The 17,281-nt window shown below is 48.5% G+C and overlaps 1 protein-coding gene across 1 annotated transcript in view; it reads right to left on the reverse strand.

The window, feature by feature from the left end:
* DNAH9 (dynein axonemal heavy chain 9) overlaps positions 1-17,281 on the reverse strand; it is a 387,812-nt gene extending 370,531 nt beyond the window's left edge. The window contains exons 1-5 of the mRNA XM_084647504.1: positions 16,565-17,281; positions 8,900-9,096; positions 6,698-6,856; positions 4,566-4,696; positions 1,555-1,766 (exon numbers count right to left, since the gene is read on the reverse strand). Coding sequence (XP_084503630.1) covers positions 1,555-1,766; positions 4,566-4,696; positions 6,698-6,856; positions 8,900-9,096; positions 16,565-16,963 — 1,098 coding nt within the window. The 5' untranslated portion in view covers positions 16,964-17,281. The remainder of the gene's footprint in view (positions 1-1,554; positions 1,767-4,565; positions 4,697-6,697; positions 6,857-8,899; positions 9,097-16,564) is intronic.

The raw sequence follows: 17,281 nt of genomic DNA on the forward strand, positions 1-17,281 counted from the left end.
TCCTGCCTGCCATGAACACAGATGCCAGAACTCCATCTCCATGGTCTATTCTCAGAGTCCAGAACCCAGTCCTAGCATGAGAGCGCTAGAAGGCCTTTCTAGGTGATGGTCTGACACCCAGCCTCTCACTTGGTTTCAGGACTGACAGCTCCACAATGGGGTGGAAAGGCAAACCTTACCTAGCAGCTGACTGCTAAAGTGGGGGGCTGGTCCTTCCCCCTCTGGAGAAGCAGCAGCCTTCCCCTCAGGCTGTAGAGACCAGGAAACCTGTGGAGAGCCAACAGGCCAGCTGCCATTTTGTTTTACAAAACCATGTAATGAATTCTGTGATGCCGTAAGCTTTGTTTTCACCTGGCTTTTTTCATTGCAATCTGCAGAGGGCTTGATCATTATTATTTATACAAGACTGAGCAGAGCTCTAAGCACTTCACTGTGCTCTGCCCTGCAGACTCTACAAACTGGGGTGCGTGCAAATGCCGTAATCAGAAACAAACAGAGCTCCCTCAGCATTCCTCTGTTGAGCAAACAGGAGAGTTTGTGCCCCATATAGGCCAGAGAGTCTGCTCTTAAACCTGCAGATCTTGACAGGATCCACAGGAGGCAAGGGGTATCTTCACAGAACTACTGCAGCTGCTGCTGCCTCCGGGATCCCCTGGGGGCAGGCGCAGAGGGGAAAGGCAAGCATTACTGACGACTATCTGCAGAGATGGTGTGGTGTCCTGTGGCTGAGAATCCAGCAGGAACCCGCTACCCCTGCTCATGGCCTCCTGGGAAAGCTGGGACCACATGGAACCCCCAAAGAGGGGCTTCCACGCAACCTGGGTGACCATGCTATGGAAGTGCCACCACGCTTGGGATTGTGGGTGTTCCTGGAAGTGCAGGGAGCATATGTCTAAGTAGATAAAAACTCAGCTGAAGGACAGCTGGGATGCAAGATAAAAGCCAAATGACTGAGCAGCTCTCTTTGGTGCAAAGCATTAGCACTGCAGTATTGACATTTCTCTAAACCGTTCTAAGCAAATGTGAGTTCTGGCACTATGGGGCACAGCGGTTTGTGATGGTTTTCATGTCTAACATGGATGGATGTGCAGCCCAGACACTACATGGCTGGCAGAATCAAGTGGCTGCTTCTTGCTTCAGGTGAAGGAAATCCCAGACAAGTCTAGTGGAAGATGTGAAAGCCAATTGCCTAGGGTCAAGGTGCAGTGTTGCAAGTGGGGCGTATCCTGACCCTGACCCCTACCCCACGTGTGGAAACCCTGAGATAGAAACTTCTTACTGAGCTCAGGTTTCAGAGTAGCAGCCGTGTAAATCTGTATCCACAAAAAGAAAAGGAGGACTTGTGGCACCTTAGAGACTAACAAATTTATTTGAGCATAAGCTTTTGTGAGCTACAGCTCACTTCAGCAGAGATTTATCAGATGAAGTGAGCTGTAGCTCACAAAAGCTTATGCTCAAATAAATTTGTTAGTCTCTAAGGTGCCACAAGTCCTCTTTTTCTTTTTACTGAGCTCTGGGGCTCAGGGAGTGATTTAAAGTGTCCAGGCCACTTACTTGCTGGATGAGAAGATTGCAGATCTCCTGAAGCAGCACTATGATCCGTGCAGGCGTGTTGTAGTAATTGGACGTGGCCCAGATTAAACAAACCACGTGGAGCAAGGGACTGATCAATGGCTTCACCTCATTAAACTGAACACTCTCTATGTCCTCCAAGTGGTGCTGGAGAGGTGTCAGGTGCAGGTTAATATCCTGGGCCTCAGTCAAAGCTGTGAGAAAAAACAGCACACATGAAAGGTGAGGTCTGTCCCTCCCTAGCATGCAGCTATTGCCTGGGCTCTGATTACCTCTGATCTCACTTCACACCAACAGGCAAAATCTCAGCTCGCAAAATAAATGAAGCCAATTTATTTGGAAAAATGAACAGCAAAGGGAAACAGAACACAGAAAACAGTACAACCACCAAAAAAACCAACAACACTCTGTCACTCCTTGGGACTCTGAATAGAGCCAGCTTCCATTTGTTTTTGCATCAGTTTTACAGTGTAAAGTACACAAAAGCTGCTTGTGAAGTGGTTAGGATCACTATGCACCTAACATGCCCCAAAGCCTGGAAGCCATAACCATTGTGCCTTTGAATGTTACTAACCTAGATTAGTCTAGAGCAGTGGCTCTCAACCTTTCCAGACTACTGTACCCCTTTCAAGAGTCTGATTTGTCTTGTGTACCCCAAGTTTCACCTCACTTAAAAACTACTTGCTTATAAAATAAGACTTAGCAATAGCAAAGAAGGGTGCACAAAAAACAGTTCTGCAGGCTATAAACCTGCTTGCCAATTGATACAAGAGTGTTAGTTGTTTAGGAGAGTAATACTTGAAGAACTAATTTAGAACAGACAGCTTGTCTCTCTAACATTAACAACGATTAGAATGGTTATGAAGGAGTGAGAGATACTGGCTGCGATGCTGGCAGACCAGGTGCCAACTCATGCCTCACTGAACACTGACAAACGCATAACCAGAAACCAGTCTGGCTCACCTGTGAGTTAATACAATTAAAATAAAAGGAGGACTTGTGGCACCTTAGAGACTAACCAATTTATTGGTTAGTCTCTAAGGTGCCACAAGTCCTCCTTTTCTTTTTGCAAATACAGACTAACACGGCTGCTACTCTGAAACAATTAAAATAGGTATTAGTGTGATAAGAAAGTGTTTAGACTTTATGGAATGCTTGTAGGATGCTGCATGCATTCATCCTACTTATATCTGTATGCCATGGTATGAAGTTATATTGAGCATTTGCATTGTAACCCTCTGTCACTGTGTAACTCACCAAACAGGAAAAGCAGGAGTTGATCAAGTTGAGCAGAGCAGGGATTTGAAACTAGGTTTCCCGCAACCTGGAAGAGTGCTCGAACCATTGGGTATGGTCGGAATGATACCAACCACACCTCCGCATTTCTTCTTGAGAAAGGTTCTTAAGCCAGGTCAGCCTAACTCCAGGAGCGGGTTCAATAGCGGTGAATGCCGAGCAGAGGGAAGCCCCTACCTCTGACCCAGACTTAGGCACTGAAGTTCTTTTGAGGGGGTGGGGCTTAGGCGCTGTAACGCTCAGCCTAAATCCCCCTTATCAAGCGAGCCCTCATGGCCATCTCAGAGATTCCTCCTTCCCCGATAATGAAGGAAACTACCGTGAATTCTCAGGATTTTGTTTGAGCTGGACTGGATTCCACTGGGCATGGCTTACTTAAGAAGACTGAACTTCTGCAGAGTTGGGCATTGCTTGGCTGTAATTTTGCTTCTCAAAGACAGACAGTAGAAAACTTCTTAGAAACTATGCTTTTTTTTCTGTAAAATGACAAAATTACTGAATAAATGTGTCAACATTCCTACAATTCTGATTTAAATAGGGAGGTCTTTTGTCTGCCCAAAGGAGTAGTTCCTCTTGCTCCAGTGTAAATGCACTGGGAGGGCAAAATAAGAAGAGGAGAAAGGCTGGAATGTTAATCCCCTGCATCACCTAGAGGACACTAACCCAGGCTTTAATCTTTCATAACTACGTCTTCTTTAGAAGTGATACCAATTAGGACAATGTTCTTGTCAGATCTTATGATCTAAGCAGCTCAGTACTGGATGGAAGATCTTGAAGAAGATCCCAGGAGCTGTATGGAGTGATTCTAAGGAGTCCAACATAATGCTAGAAGACACTCTTTTCAGATGAAACATAAAACCAAGGACCTGACCATTTACTGCACTCAGACCCATTGCACTTTTCCTGGAGATAGTGCAGACTTTTTGTCAGAGCAGAGGACTCAGAATCAAAATCTGAGTTATCTACTCAGCCAAGCCACTGACCTGCTGCATGACCTTGGTCATGTCACATTTCCACACCTGCAATGACTCCTCAGAAAAACAGGGAGAACAATATTTGCCCACCTTTATCAAGTGCCTTGATATCCTCAGACCAAAAGGTGCTCTGCCTGCAGCAGTTGCAAACTATTATTTTCACAAGACTTGGGTGTGAACCCTGGTGTCCAGGCTAAATTCCAGTTTGGGCAATAAGTAGTCTAATGAAAACTCCCCTTGTAGTTCCAGTTGGATACAGTATTCAACATTTCTTACCCTAAACTGTTGTGAAGGGCTGTGGCTTGCTGTAAAACAGTCACCATGATCACACTGTAGTAGAAGGTGACATTAATCCATCAGGATGAGGCACTCTGGATTAATATGAGATTATTATTAAAGGTGGAACAAATCCCAAAATTCCTCTCCATGACCTTTGGAAGGTTTCTGGATCCACAGACCAGTAATCAGACTGGTCCCAGTATGGTACCAAAACTGCAGAGTCATCTACAATTCCAAACCTCTAACCCTTCTGCCCCTTCCTCCTCCAGGATGCCCTTCCCAACAATCCCTCCCCCACAGGCTCCAAGACTCCACTAGGACATCAAGGACCAATGCCACTGCAGACCAGTCATGTTGGGATTGCAGCTATAAAAATCAGGGGATGGGGAAAAGACCAAACATGAAATCAGCAAAGCTAAGGCAAAGAGGGTGCCCAAATCTCACCTTCTAAGACATCTCTGAACATGGCTTTGAAGGCTGGGAAGTAGCTGCTCTGCACTCTGTCTAGCAGTTCGGCCATGTTCCTAACCTTCTTAGTTTTCAGCTGATTGTAAATGCATTCCAGGTCCTTACACCTACAGCAAAGCAAGAGAGATGAGAGCTCAAGGTAGAAATCACAGCAGCTGAACCCAAGCAAACGAACGTCCATCTCCACTCCATCTGCATTGAGCAATTCACACCCAGACTACATGGGTGCTGGCTCACAGGCTCGGGCCTCATGGGCTCCAGCACTGTGAAGGCTGTTCCTTATTCCGAGGGGAAGCCCAGTCCAGGGGCCAAAGGCAGTGACCACCCCCAGTCCAATTGCCAGGTGCCCCTCCTGAAGTACCAGGCAGGAGGGGAGAAGGACAGGAAATTAGCTCTGCATTTTTAACTGAGCTGAGCATGTTAAACCACTGGAGACTTTTGTAAATAAAAACAGCTTGGAGCAAGTCTGATTCCTGAGTCGGGGTCTGTCGCTGCCACTGGGGCCGCTAACCCCTCACTGCAAGCAGAGAAACAGATTCCTTTTAATCAGAAAATGTAACATGTTCTGGGCTTCAAAAACTGGCTTTGAGTTTCTTGGAGAGAAGGGAAGAAGCCCAGTGAGAGGCTTCCATTAGCCCTTACGGATGTCTGTGACACATTGTACCTCAAAGTAGCACCCTGTAACCCCCATACTAATCATTTGTATATGGTTGTGATATTTCATACAAAGCGTGCCATGTAAGGTATCGTATGAAAGGTCATGATCTGCTGAAACCCACTGTTCTTTCAAAACATGTATATTGTTAGTGTGTATGAAATGATGATATTCTGCTATATGGTTGTTACTGAAATACTTTGTGTGTCCGGGAGGCATCCACAACTAGCTTTCCAGTGGCAACAAAGGAGGTGACCCTCACCCAGGCAGACGTTAAGCAACCATCGTGAGCCATTGACCAGCAGGGGAATTGCAAACAAGAGATTTATAATTTTGAGAGAGACAGTTGTACAAGCACCACACAATGGGAACTGCTCAACTCTGTGACTCATCAAGGCCTACTAGGACATGCCTGGGCCAGTATAATTCCTGGGACATGAACTGAAAGTATAAAATAAGGGACAGTGGCATCATGTGATTACCTCTCTCCTCCCCCACCTACACTAAAGGCAACAAGAACGCTGAGAAGACAAAGACTTCAAACTGATACGTTTAGTCCCAGGCTGAAAAGGAAATTCAGCCAGTGTATTAAGAACTGTAACCTGCCTGCAATATCCAGTGGGGTGAGAAAAGCTGTTTGATTCAAATCTTGCTTAGTCTAATGGAGTTTAAGATTTAGACTGTGATTTTACTTTTATTTCTTAGTTAACTATCTCTGACCTTTATGCCTACCACTTATAATCACTTAAAATCTATCCTTCTGTAGTTAATAAGCCTATTTTAATGGTTTATCTTTACCAGTGAGTTTATCTAAAGTGCTTGGGGAATCTGCTCAGATTACAAAGGCTGGTGCCTATCTTTTGACAAAGTGGCAAACTAATTAATACATTGCACTGTTCAAGAGAAGGTCTTGAGCAGTGTAAGATGGTACATTGTCTGGGGTGCAAGACTGGGTGCTGGAGGGATTTGCTGGAGTCTCCCACTTTACAGTTCATGAGTGGCTTAGAGAGCATTCATGCATCTTAGCTGGGTGTCTCTCTATGCTGGTGGCTGAGTGATAACAGCACCTGCTGCTTGTCACTAGCCAAGCATTGAGAGAGACAGCCCAGGCTGGAAAGTTAAGGGGGCAGAGCGGTCTCACAGTTCCAGGCTGTAACCCGGGGTCCCCATCAAAGTGTCACCTGTTCTTAGCGGTGATGGAAGGGGGATTTTAGAAAAGCTCCCTTAGAGTTGCAGCCCCTACACTGGTGCTCAGTTGAAATACTTCCAGTTGCACCAGCAGTGACCTCCGATGTTTTTTTCAGCTCATGGTTATTTTATGAGCTTGCATAAACTTCTCTATCTTGAGTCTTTATATCTTGTCTGAGTAGTGCTGGCTGCTTGCAGCATTTCCCTTCCACGCAACATGAGCTTCGACTGACAAACACACACTGCCAGGCTGCCTACAACGCACCTGTTTTTCCAGAATTCTAACTCCACCTTTGGATTGGGGTTGCTGCCTTGCAGAAGTGGCTCTGATGACTCTCTTTTCAACGCTCCCTGGATCTGGTAGCTCCATTCTATCACTGTTGACTCAATGGCGTGTACAAGAGATTTATCCACCAGTTCCACACTGCAGAAAGTAAATATAAAGTCTCCCTGTGAAGTTTGGTTTTTGTTTGACAATGCACTGGAATCAGATATGCCTGTGCAAAATAACCAGATGCCAATGTTTATTTTGCAAGGTGCTGTGTATCTTAAATCCCCACGCTTTTTTTTAGTACAGTACATTTATTCTGGAGAAAGTTTCTAAAATGCCTTTATAGCAGATAACACCATCTAAGCCAACATCCTGCCACCAACAGTGACCAGTACCTGATCATTCAAGGGAAGGCAGGCAGAAACAATAATGCATCCAGACATCTTCCTTTCTGACCCCCGGAGGCATATGTGAATGCCCTGGGCATGAGACTTGCTCGTGTTTAGTATCTGAACTTGCACACCATGGTCAAGACTGAGGCATGTATGCCACTGCCCCAGTAGGGGGTGGTGTGAAGTCTCCCATCCCAGGAGGAGCACTGGGGAGACTATGCGTCAAGCAGAATCATCTCTCCAAATGCTACTCTTTGCACAACCTGCTCCATCGTGCCTCCAGTGACTTACTAGATAGACTCAGCTGGGGAGAAACCATGCAAGGTGGCTGCCAACCTGAAGGAGCAGAGGAGGTGCCAGCTTGCTTCCCAGAAGGCTGGAAATAGGGAACACAGCTCATGATAACTGTTGGATGTCACAATGTTCCTTTGCCTGCTGCACCAAATAGGCTCAGTCTTTAAAGGTTATTGTGTGTCAGACAGAAAGACAGACAAAGAAATGCCATAGAGCAGAGTTGGGCCTCCGTTTGCTCAGCCAGCTATGGGGACCAGCTTCTCTCAGGACCTGTCTATTCTGGGTTTCTCTGTAGCGCCTGTCACTGCAGTATTTAATCACTGAACCTCTCAGTTACAATCTTTGGTTTGATCCTGCTCTTCTGAACAGGAGTGGGAACAGGCCCCTAGGCAGGAAGATGCATCATCTCAAAACAGGCAGCAGCACTGTGGTGAGGCAAAGAAAACAATAAAGAACAGGGTTTGTTTCCACTAGACAAGAGGGTTACACTCTCCACTACTGCTGCCAGCAGAGCTGGCAAGTGTGGGGAGTGGCAGGGACACAGTCTCTATCCCTGACCCTGTAACCATTTCACCTACATTGAATGTTACCTAATCTAAGCCACTCCTCTTCCTCTCCTTTTTGCTTCAGCAGTTTCACAACTTCCCGTGGCAGCCCTTATGGTGCTGAGCCTGAGCAGTAGCACTGAGGACATCATAGATAACTCAACCAATCAGCACTCCCTCCCTCGAGAAACCCAAACCGTAGTCTTAAACCTCAACCTCTAACCCTGCTGCCTGCCTTGGTCATCTCTCCCCTTGACAGTGCCCCCTGGCTGGTAAAGGCAAAGGAATCTCTCTACCTGTGGCACCAAATGGACATTGTCTAGCTAAACTACAAGTTTTGATTGGACAAAGGTAAAATGATCTTGCCTGAGCCAGGCATAGTGAGGCGGGAGCCACAGTGCAAAGCTCCAGCCTCACTCCAACACAGCTCCCGATCTGAAGCAGCTCCCACTATTCCAGCCCTGAACCCCCACGCCTCCTCACTCTGTCAGAGCTCCCCAGTTCTGACCTGCAGGTATATTTTGCTGGTGCATTTCAAACAATAGGACTGAAGTATGTAAATGAACTAGACTAGAGGGTGTGAATGATGACTGGCTGTGTCATGTCTGATGTCACAATCCCCATCTGCCTAGAGCGTCAAATGGACACTGTAAGGAAATGAGGCTTTTCCAGTGTTTTAGTTTCCTGACTGCCCCCAAAATCAATGGGGCTTTTCCCACTAATGCTTTGAATGTTCCCAGAAATTGTGGAACTGATTGGATGTGGTCTTCAAAAGTTATCGTGTTACAGGCAGACAAACAGAAATGCCATCAGGTTGAGTATTAGGCCTCACTTCTTTGACTGACTAGCAAGGAGAATGGACAGTGAATGAGGAAAGTCCTGCTTATTTTTACATGGGATTCCTAGCAGAAATAAAAACAAACATGCGGTGAGCAAAGTAGATGAAAACTCAAAACTTCACTTACGTTTTTTCATTTTCACAATCTATATACTCCATTCTCTCGGCACCTGCTGGAAGAGGGAGCAGGGTCTTGCCTTTTACTTGACCAATAACCACAAAAATGTTACTTTTCAGGCTGTGGACATGATGCATAATGTCCTGTGACACCACATGTGGCCAGCTGTGGTGGTTCTTCTGGTTTGCCAGGACTGGTGCTACTACCTGTAATATAAACCATTAAACCAGTTTACAGCAGACAAGTAATAAAGAAGAAAAAGCCAAATGGGACTGGATAGCTCAGGGGACCTGGAGCCTTTCATCAGCCAGCCACCAAACTGGATCCTGTGTGCCCACATGAAATGAGCATGGAAGGGGTTCAGGCTGGTTTCTAATTGACTGGCATTCATATAACACCCATTATAATTGTCAGCCCTGTTGGCAATCAGAACAGTATCCAAGGACTGAATGAGGCATGGCAATTTACTTCTTCTCTACCCCACAGTAGCAGTCCTTGCAGTTTATTTGGGACACGTGTGAAGAAGCCTGCATCTCTGTCCCCAACACACCACCTGTTTTGTGGATAATTAGAGGGTTTGTAGATTCAGCACCTTTCAAAAGGACACAGTTTAGTTACAAAATGCCAGAACTCCTTTGTAGGCATTATTTGCTCCTTGCTTCTGCATTTATCAGTGTCTAAAACAAAGAGCTCAGAAATCTAAATATTATTCCCAAATAAAAAGCTAATGGTTCAGCTGGAGTTATGCTGGAAAGTATGTGATGCTGGAGTCCCACCACACCCCAAAACAGTATCTCTCACCTATATTCTACACCTTTCAAAAACCCAAATGTTTGAGAGTCTGGAAAGGAACAGAAAAGGGACCCAGCCAAGTCCACACAGCCCTTCATCACTCACTATCTGCCCACCTTCTTTACACCCACATGGCTCTAACTAGGAGTGGGTGAATGGATGGCTCTGGGCTCTTGTCCTTTTACTAGTCATTTTAAAATGTTCCTTGTCTTTACTGGATTTGGGATTGGCTTCCAACTCCTCAATGCAAGAGGGCTCAGTCTGTGGGCAGCCTTTTAAAAAGAGCATGTTAAAGGTCTGAGAACCATGTATGTTCAAAACCAAAAACTGTGACTCTAAGGAACTGCAATCCTAACTGCATCTAGGCTACGTGGGATCCTTCAGTGCCTCTTCGTATCTGCTCCTTTCACCTGTCATTGGAGGTTCCTTCCTGCAGGCTCTCTCATATGCCAGAAGACTTGAAGGTGCAGGCTTTGATGACAGTTTTCTTAAGGGGGAAAGCCATCCTAACATCCCATCCCAAAGCCTGGACTGTGGTCCCATATTTTGATTGAAATAAGACCGTTCCTGTGTCAATTGTTCTTAAGCCTCGTGATCTTCCATGCTGAACTCAGTTGCATACTTCAGGTGTTCAGACAGCTGTGGGGACAATGCCTTTCAAAACCTCCCCAATATTGCCTATGGCTTTTGCTGAAAAGGTAAAGGCCTGTCCCATTCAGTCCAGAAGCGATCCAATGGGATCACATTCTGTATCCACCCATGCTGTGTGCGCAAAAGAAGTTCCTCTACCAAAACAACTTACAGACCTTTCTACTGGAGAGTGGGTGGCGGTCACTTCCACAGCATTTATTCATCCTGTGCTGATTGAGATCTGCAAAGCTGCTACTTGGAGCTCAGCTAAAGCATTATTGTCTTGATACTGTGTCAAGATCAGAATGGATCTTCTGTTGCTAGTGGAGATAGCCAAAGCCTAGGGAGGACAGCATGCCTGTCTCTCTTACAATACTGTTTTGGGGTGTGTCTCCTTTGTTCAAAAAAACCAATGCTTAACTTTGACAATCTAGCTGACAATTGCCCAGTGTCTAATCTTCCAGTTCTAGTTAAGATTATAGACACAGAACGCCTTGCAGAACACCTAGATATCGCAGGTCTCTTTGATCCTTGTTAATCAGGGCACAGAGCAGAAACTGCTCTAGCAGAAATTATCTCACCCTAGTGATGGAAGGAGACAGGGTGTCCAGGCTGATATGATTAAATCGACAGGCTGCTTTCACTAGCATTTGTCCTAAGCTGCACAATGTAACAGGAGCAGATGGGGTTGCTCTCTGGTGACTCCATTCCCTCCAGAAGGTGCCTTTAGGAGACTTTTCTTCATCACTGAGGACACTCATCTGGAGCCCAGCAAGATCCCCTCATGTCTTTACTCTTGTTCCACTTGTGTGCAAGACCATTAGAAAGGGTAATAAGAGGATACGAGAGACCAGTGCTTTCGTATGCTAACAGCCAGCAGTGCATCTGTCTGATTCAAACCAGCCACTGTTCTGCGATGCATGTGTAAGGGAACTGTTGCCCCCTTACTAACATTCAGTGGTGGTGTTTTGGTTGGCTATCTCCCAGTACTAAAAGGGGAAGGGTCTATGGGAAATCAGGACCCTGAGACGGACAGTCCCCAGGAACAATGGGGAGAGGCCAATGCTCCAAGTCAGCCTGAATGACTGGGCGGGCAGGCTAATCAGGGAGTCAGGAGGCCAGGGGGGTCCCGTCCTCCTTGTGAGCTAGAATTGCCTGGGTCAGACAGAGTGGGGCCAAGCTAAGGAGAAAGCAGGGACCCACACTGAGCTGGGGAGCAAAGCTGTGCTAGATCCAGAGGGACCGGAAAAGCAGCCCAGAGAGAGCAGACCCTGTCCTGGGAGCAGAGCTGCAGCCCCAAAGCCAGAGGCACAGCCCAGAGAGAGCAGACTTGCCCTGGAAGGAGAGCTGCAGCAACCAGAGCCAGAGGGGCCAGAAAAGCAGCCCACGAAGCAGGTCCGTGCTGGGAGCAGAGTCACAGAAGCAGCCTGCAGAGCAGACCTGTCCTGGGAGCAGAGCTGTAGCAACCAGAGCCAGAGGGGCCAGAGAAGCAGCCCAGGGAGCTGGAGGCAGGGCAGCAGCCGTGCTGAGGCAGAGTGGTGGAGCTGGGGCTGGAGCAGTCCGGAGCTGGGTGTCGTGAGCAGCTGGGGAGAGCGAAGGGGGACACTGGACAGTGGGCCTCAGCCAGGAGGCTCTGCAGGCCAGACTCGGAGGGGGATTGGTAACCCTGACAGGGCAGGGGCAACGCTGTGAAGAAGGACCCTGCCATCTAGAGCCTGAGAGCGTGTGCCCACCACCAGAGCGAGTGTCCAACCCACAGCATCTCTGCAGCACAGCCAGGGCCTGAGAATGCGGCCTGGGACTTACCAGGAACAGACTGTGAACTGTCCTGACGTTCCAGAGACACTGTTTGTGATGTTCCCTGCCACAGAGCGTGTTGATGTGTTTCCTTTAACCTTTCCCATTTTCCCTTATTCTTTTTAAAATTAATTGTTGATTAAATAAAAACTTGCATTTGCTTTAAACTGTATGTAATGATCAGTGGGTCAGAGAAGTGCCCAGTGCAGAGAGAGTACCCCAGAGTGGGGACACCCTAGCCGCTGTCCTAGGTGACCACAGCAGGGCTGGGGGTCGAGCCCCCCAGGAATCCTGGGCCCAGCCTTGTTGGGGTTACGAGGACTCTGCCAGACAGGAGAGTGGAAGGCGAGTCCTCAAGGACAGGGAGGCCTCTGGGTAAAGAAAGTGGGAGCGAGGACTCATATCCTTTCGCTAGCCCACTTCACCGGGGTAGTGCAGAAGCCAGGAAAGTTCCCCACAATAGCGGGACTATTTCCCCGCTTACACATGGGCAAGATTGGGACTTGAATGAGAGGTAGCTGGCTGAAGCTCAGTCCAAATAAGACAGAGGTAATGCCTATTGGTTGGAGGAAACAACCAGAAGATATGGCAAGGACTGTATGAGCCACTGTGACTGACGGAATACTGTATCCTAGCTCTTGCTAGATGATCATAATCATATAGCAGCATCTTTTAGGAAGGCTCTTGTCCATCTTCATCTGTACTGAGGTTGTGCGTTTCCTTCAAATTAGGACCTGGTTACCATTATTCATGGTGTTATCACCGTGGGATTAGAATATTGCAGTGCACTGTACATGGGGCTTGGCCTTAAATCAACCCAGAAACTGAAGCCAGTGCACACTGCAGTGCATCTTGGCAGCACCACACGACATCCGTGCTCTGGAACTTCTACTGGCTGCCTATTGGTTTCCAAGTGAAGTCCAAAGAGTTGGTTTCGCCCTCAGTTAAGATGGCATTCTCAAAATGGTCACCATCTCAAATTGTTCTCAATAGGATTGAAGCCATCAGCTGTCCTTACCAAAGATGGACACTTCCTCCCACTGGTGCCAACTGGAGTGAAGCTAAGCTGGACAGAGGTGCAGCAGAATGCAGGGGTTGGCTACCGTTGCTAAAGGTAGCCTATGGCTTCAGTCCCAATGAGAACAGGAGATGGCAGCCATTTTGAAAGGAGGGCAATTCTTCGTAAGTTTTTCTAGAGCAGAACTTTATCCCTCAGCCTCTGCTGAAGGGGAAACTTTCAATTATAAGAAATAATGGCTCAAGTTACCATTAATCCTAAATATCTATCTCTTCATCTATCTATATCTTCAAAAACAACGAATTATTGCACCAGATTTTCTCAAGATCCATCTCTGCCAATTTCTCTGTTAAAAGACAATGACTGAGCAGAGTCTAACAAGCTGCTAAGGTTCTTAAAGGACCCATTTTTAAATTAATTTTAATTCATAAACTAATTAATGGATTTATGTTTAACTTTGAGAAGTCATTCGAAGCTCAAGGAGCACGTGCTGTAATTGTGGAGAGGGTACAGGGAAGCTGTCATACGTAACAAAAAAGCTGAATCCGTGTCATTTGTGGAAAAGTCAACCTTTACTACAGAGCTGCAGCCACCAAGTCCATAATTTCTGTGTTCACTCCGTACAGTGTTCTCACGTTAACAGCCACACAGAAATTATTTTTAAAAAATGAAAAATCCCCAATAAAACAGTGAACTTAATTGCATGACATCCCAGCTGCTAGGGCCATACACGTTACTGCAGCACAAAAGGTGCCGAGACACTGGGCTCTGGTCAGGTGCCCTGGTTAGCAAAAGGAGAGACTCTTCAGACTCCTTCAAGTCCTCCTTGCAGGTCATTGAAGACAGTCTGACCTAGCCAGCAAGACCAGTGTTCATTACCTCTTGGGGTACCGCTCTCCTTCACAGAGGCAAGGGCTTGGCTGACAGGGCAGATTAGGAGAATAGGAAGATGAGAGAATCACATGAAGATCTTCAGCAGAGGGTGAAGCCTGCTCAGCAGCTTGGGCTGCTCCTGCACTGCCTTCAGGCCCAGCTCGGTCCCTCTGCCAAAGAGCAGCACATGTGACACAAGCAGAGGCGTTCCCATAAGAGGCATCACCCCAGAGCTGGGGGCTCATCTGCATGGCCTGCCCCACCCTGGGTGGAAGGGCCTGCTCCTGTCCCCAGTGTGAGTGGCTGATCCAGCCCAATAGTGCAGTTTGTTCACATCAGAGAAGAGTCACGAATGATCTGAGTGTGGATTTTCTATAGCACTTTGGGTTCCTGAGTGAGCACAGGGACCAAAGGGGAGGCTTTGCACCTCCCTGATGTGATGCTGGGGCAGGCAGGGGACAGAGACCACTGTAGCAGGTTAGAGCAGCCTGCGGACAGCCCTAGCTTGCCCTCCCTACCTCCCACTGCCATAGTCCCTGTGGGCATCACTGTACCTGCGGATCCCTGTGGTGCAGGCCTGTCTCTTCCTGCCCTCGATCTGCTCTGAAACATCCCCTGTGCCAGAAGAATCTGTGGAGTTGGCACTGAGCCCCGGTGCAATTCACCCAGGGGAGCCATGCAGCCCTTGGCACCAGAACAGCTTCACCCTACTCTGCACACCCAGCAGGTGCAAAGCAATTGCACATGGGAGGAGGAGGAGCCTCCTTGGTTGAGTCCTCTTGAGCCAGCCTCGCTCTCTCTATTTTCAAGAAAACCGGGAAATTCAAACACAAAAGACACTTTGTGAAAAACAGTTCAAATGGCTGAGAGACAGCAACGCAAAACCCAAATGCGCAAGGCCAAGATACACAGCACAAAGCCATTCACCTACATCCCTCCTCTTCTCTCTCTCACTCACACACTTCCCATTCCCTCAGCCGACCAGTCCTACTCACCTATTGTCACCACAGTCAGACCCTTAACTCTATCCTCTGTGGAATGCCACAAAACAATGCTTACATCTCCTGGACAAAAAGCTACATAAAGAAATATGCACAGCAGAGATCAGAACATGCACCGTGCTCAGGACACATGACCAAAGGAGTCCCAGTGACATCAGTCTAAAACTATTCATTACACCCAAAAAATTCTACATAACAGCTGGAGTTTACAAGTCCTCTCATATGCTACCTATCACCATTTACAAACAAAGTCACAGCACACGAACACTGCAATCTGTGCAATTATGACTTAACCAAATTGCAGAACCCATCAAAAAGACTGAGATGTAATATTGCTCCACATAAACAAATATGCTACCCCACAAAATCAAAATAACTTGGTTGGTAGCCTACAACTGTGAGCTGAAGGTTCAATGTCTTAATATAACAATGCCAACTCCAAAATACTGCCACATTCACACCTACTTCCACATACATTCTTATCATTGTGTAGATTTCCCCATCTTAAATCCTTACTGAACACATTCAAAATAAACATTTATTTTAAAAAATGTCATTAAGTGACACCTCTATTGGGAAAAATACTAGGAACACATCCTAGTTCACAGAATTAAGACTACAAACAAAAGGACATATTGGTTGTGATTCTTGACAGTTTCTAAACATAGATAACCCAGATTCAAGCTAACCATGAGAAATACAGATTAATCCCACTGGAACACTGGCATTAAACAGGTCCTGTCTACAGGTGTGTTTTGGTTTTGTAAACGCTTCCCTTCTGGGCTAGCCTGGGCTTACAAAGGGCAGAATTAAGGGTATCTTATTGGCCTGTGAGTTTGGATGAGTAGAGCAGCTTTGCTCTGGGAATGGATGGTATCTGGAAGCAGGGATATGTGGGGCTGATGTACCGAGGTACACAGCATTACACTGTGTTGTGTGGGTTCCAGTTTTCATTGTTGTCCCTTAGCAACTTGTTCTCCTTGATGTTACCTTAACATTGCACACAACCCCTTAGCAACTTGTTTTTCACCATGGTGACCTGTGTCCCTGAGTCACCACAGCAGGGACTGACCCTGAAATCTGCTTCCCCAAGCATGAGCTGCTGCTCCCTGAGGTAAAAGACCCCACTGCTTGGCCAGTCTACAGCTCCTTAACCTCCACCTGGCTCAGCCATTCTGTGGGGACAGAGCCTCCAGGGTCGGGGTGGGTCACAGATCTCTGAACTAAGGTGAAAAGAAAAGGAGTACTAGTGGCACCTTAGAGACTACTAGTCCTCCTTTTCTTTTTGCGAATACAGACTAACACGGCTGCTACTCTGAAACCTGAACTAAGGTGGAAACCAGAGAGGTTCCCTCCTGGTGCCAGGCCAGCCCAGGGGCCAGGGGCACTAGCACGGCCAGGCTGGGCACTTTGCCGGCTCCCCCCAGCTGCTACATACTTGGAGCCAGGCCAGAAGGGGGGCAGCCCCAGGGGTAGGTCCCTGCCAGCTGCCCGGGCTCAGAACCGCCGAGAGGAAGGGGCTGCTTCTGGGCTCCCATCCATCCGCCCCCGCGCCCCGCTTACCTCCTCCACCAGGGCGGCGAAGTGCTCCAGGGAGGAGGCGGGCAGGTCCCCGTAGAGCAGTTCCCCGGGGCCGGGCGGGGCGCTCAGCGGCCCAGGCCCCCTGCGCAGGAAGAACAGCGCCTTGCTGCGGCCGGGGCTGGCGGGGAGCTGGGTGCTGAGCGCCAGCTGCCCCGCCGGGCTCAGCGTCACCAGCAGCAGCGGCGGCTGCCCCGCGGCGCCCTCCAGGAAGGCCCGCAGCAGGGGCTGCGCCTCGGGGCTGCCCGCGCAGCGCTCCCAGCGCTCCGGCTTCAGCCGCAGGCTGCGCACCACGCGCTCCCCGAGCAGCCGGGCGCGGGGGTCCGAGCCGGGGGCGTCCTCCGCGGGGGACCCCTCCTGCTGCTCCTCCTCCGGGCTGGCCATGGCGCTGCAGGCAGGACGCCCCGGAACGGGGGCTCTGCGCTGGGGGCCCGGGGCTGCGCTGGATGCTCCGCGCCGGCTGCCCGCGGAGTCTCCCTGGCGACCGTGTGTACAGGGCGGAGCTCCGGTTGCTCTGGGGACGGGGCGGACGCGGCTCCTCCCCCGCCTGAGGCAGCCGCTGGGCCAGCTCCCGTTCGCCAAGCTGTGAGCGGCAGGAGGCGGTGGCTTGTGGCTCTGCCCGGGTCGGGGCCCCTGGGCCACCCTGAGCCGCCAGCAGGTGGCTTCGGAGCCCCGGCACCTCCGGCTCCGCGATGAAGGCGA

This window comes from Lepidochelys olivacea (genome assembly GCF_965140295.1).
Source record: "Lepidochelys olivacea isolate rLepOli2 genome assembly, chromosome: 14".
Classification (NCBI taxonomy): domain Eukaryota; kingdom Metazoa; phylum Chordata; order Testudines; family Cheloniidae; genus Lepidochelys; species Lepidochelys olivacea.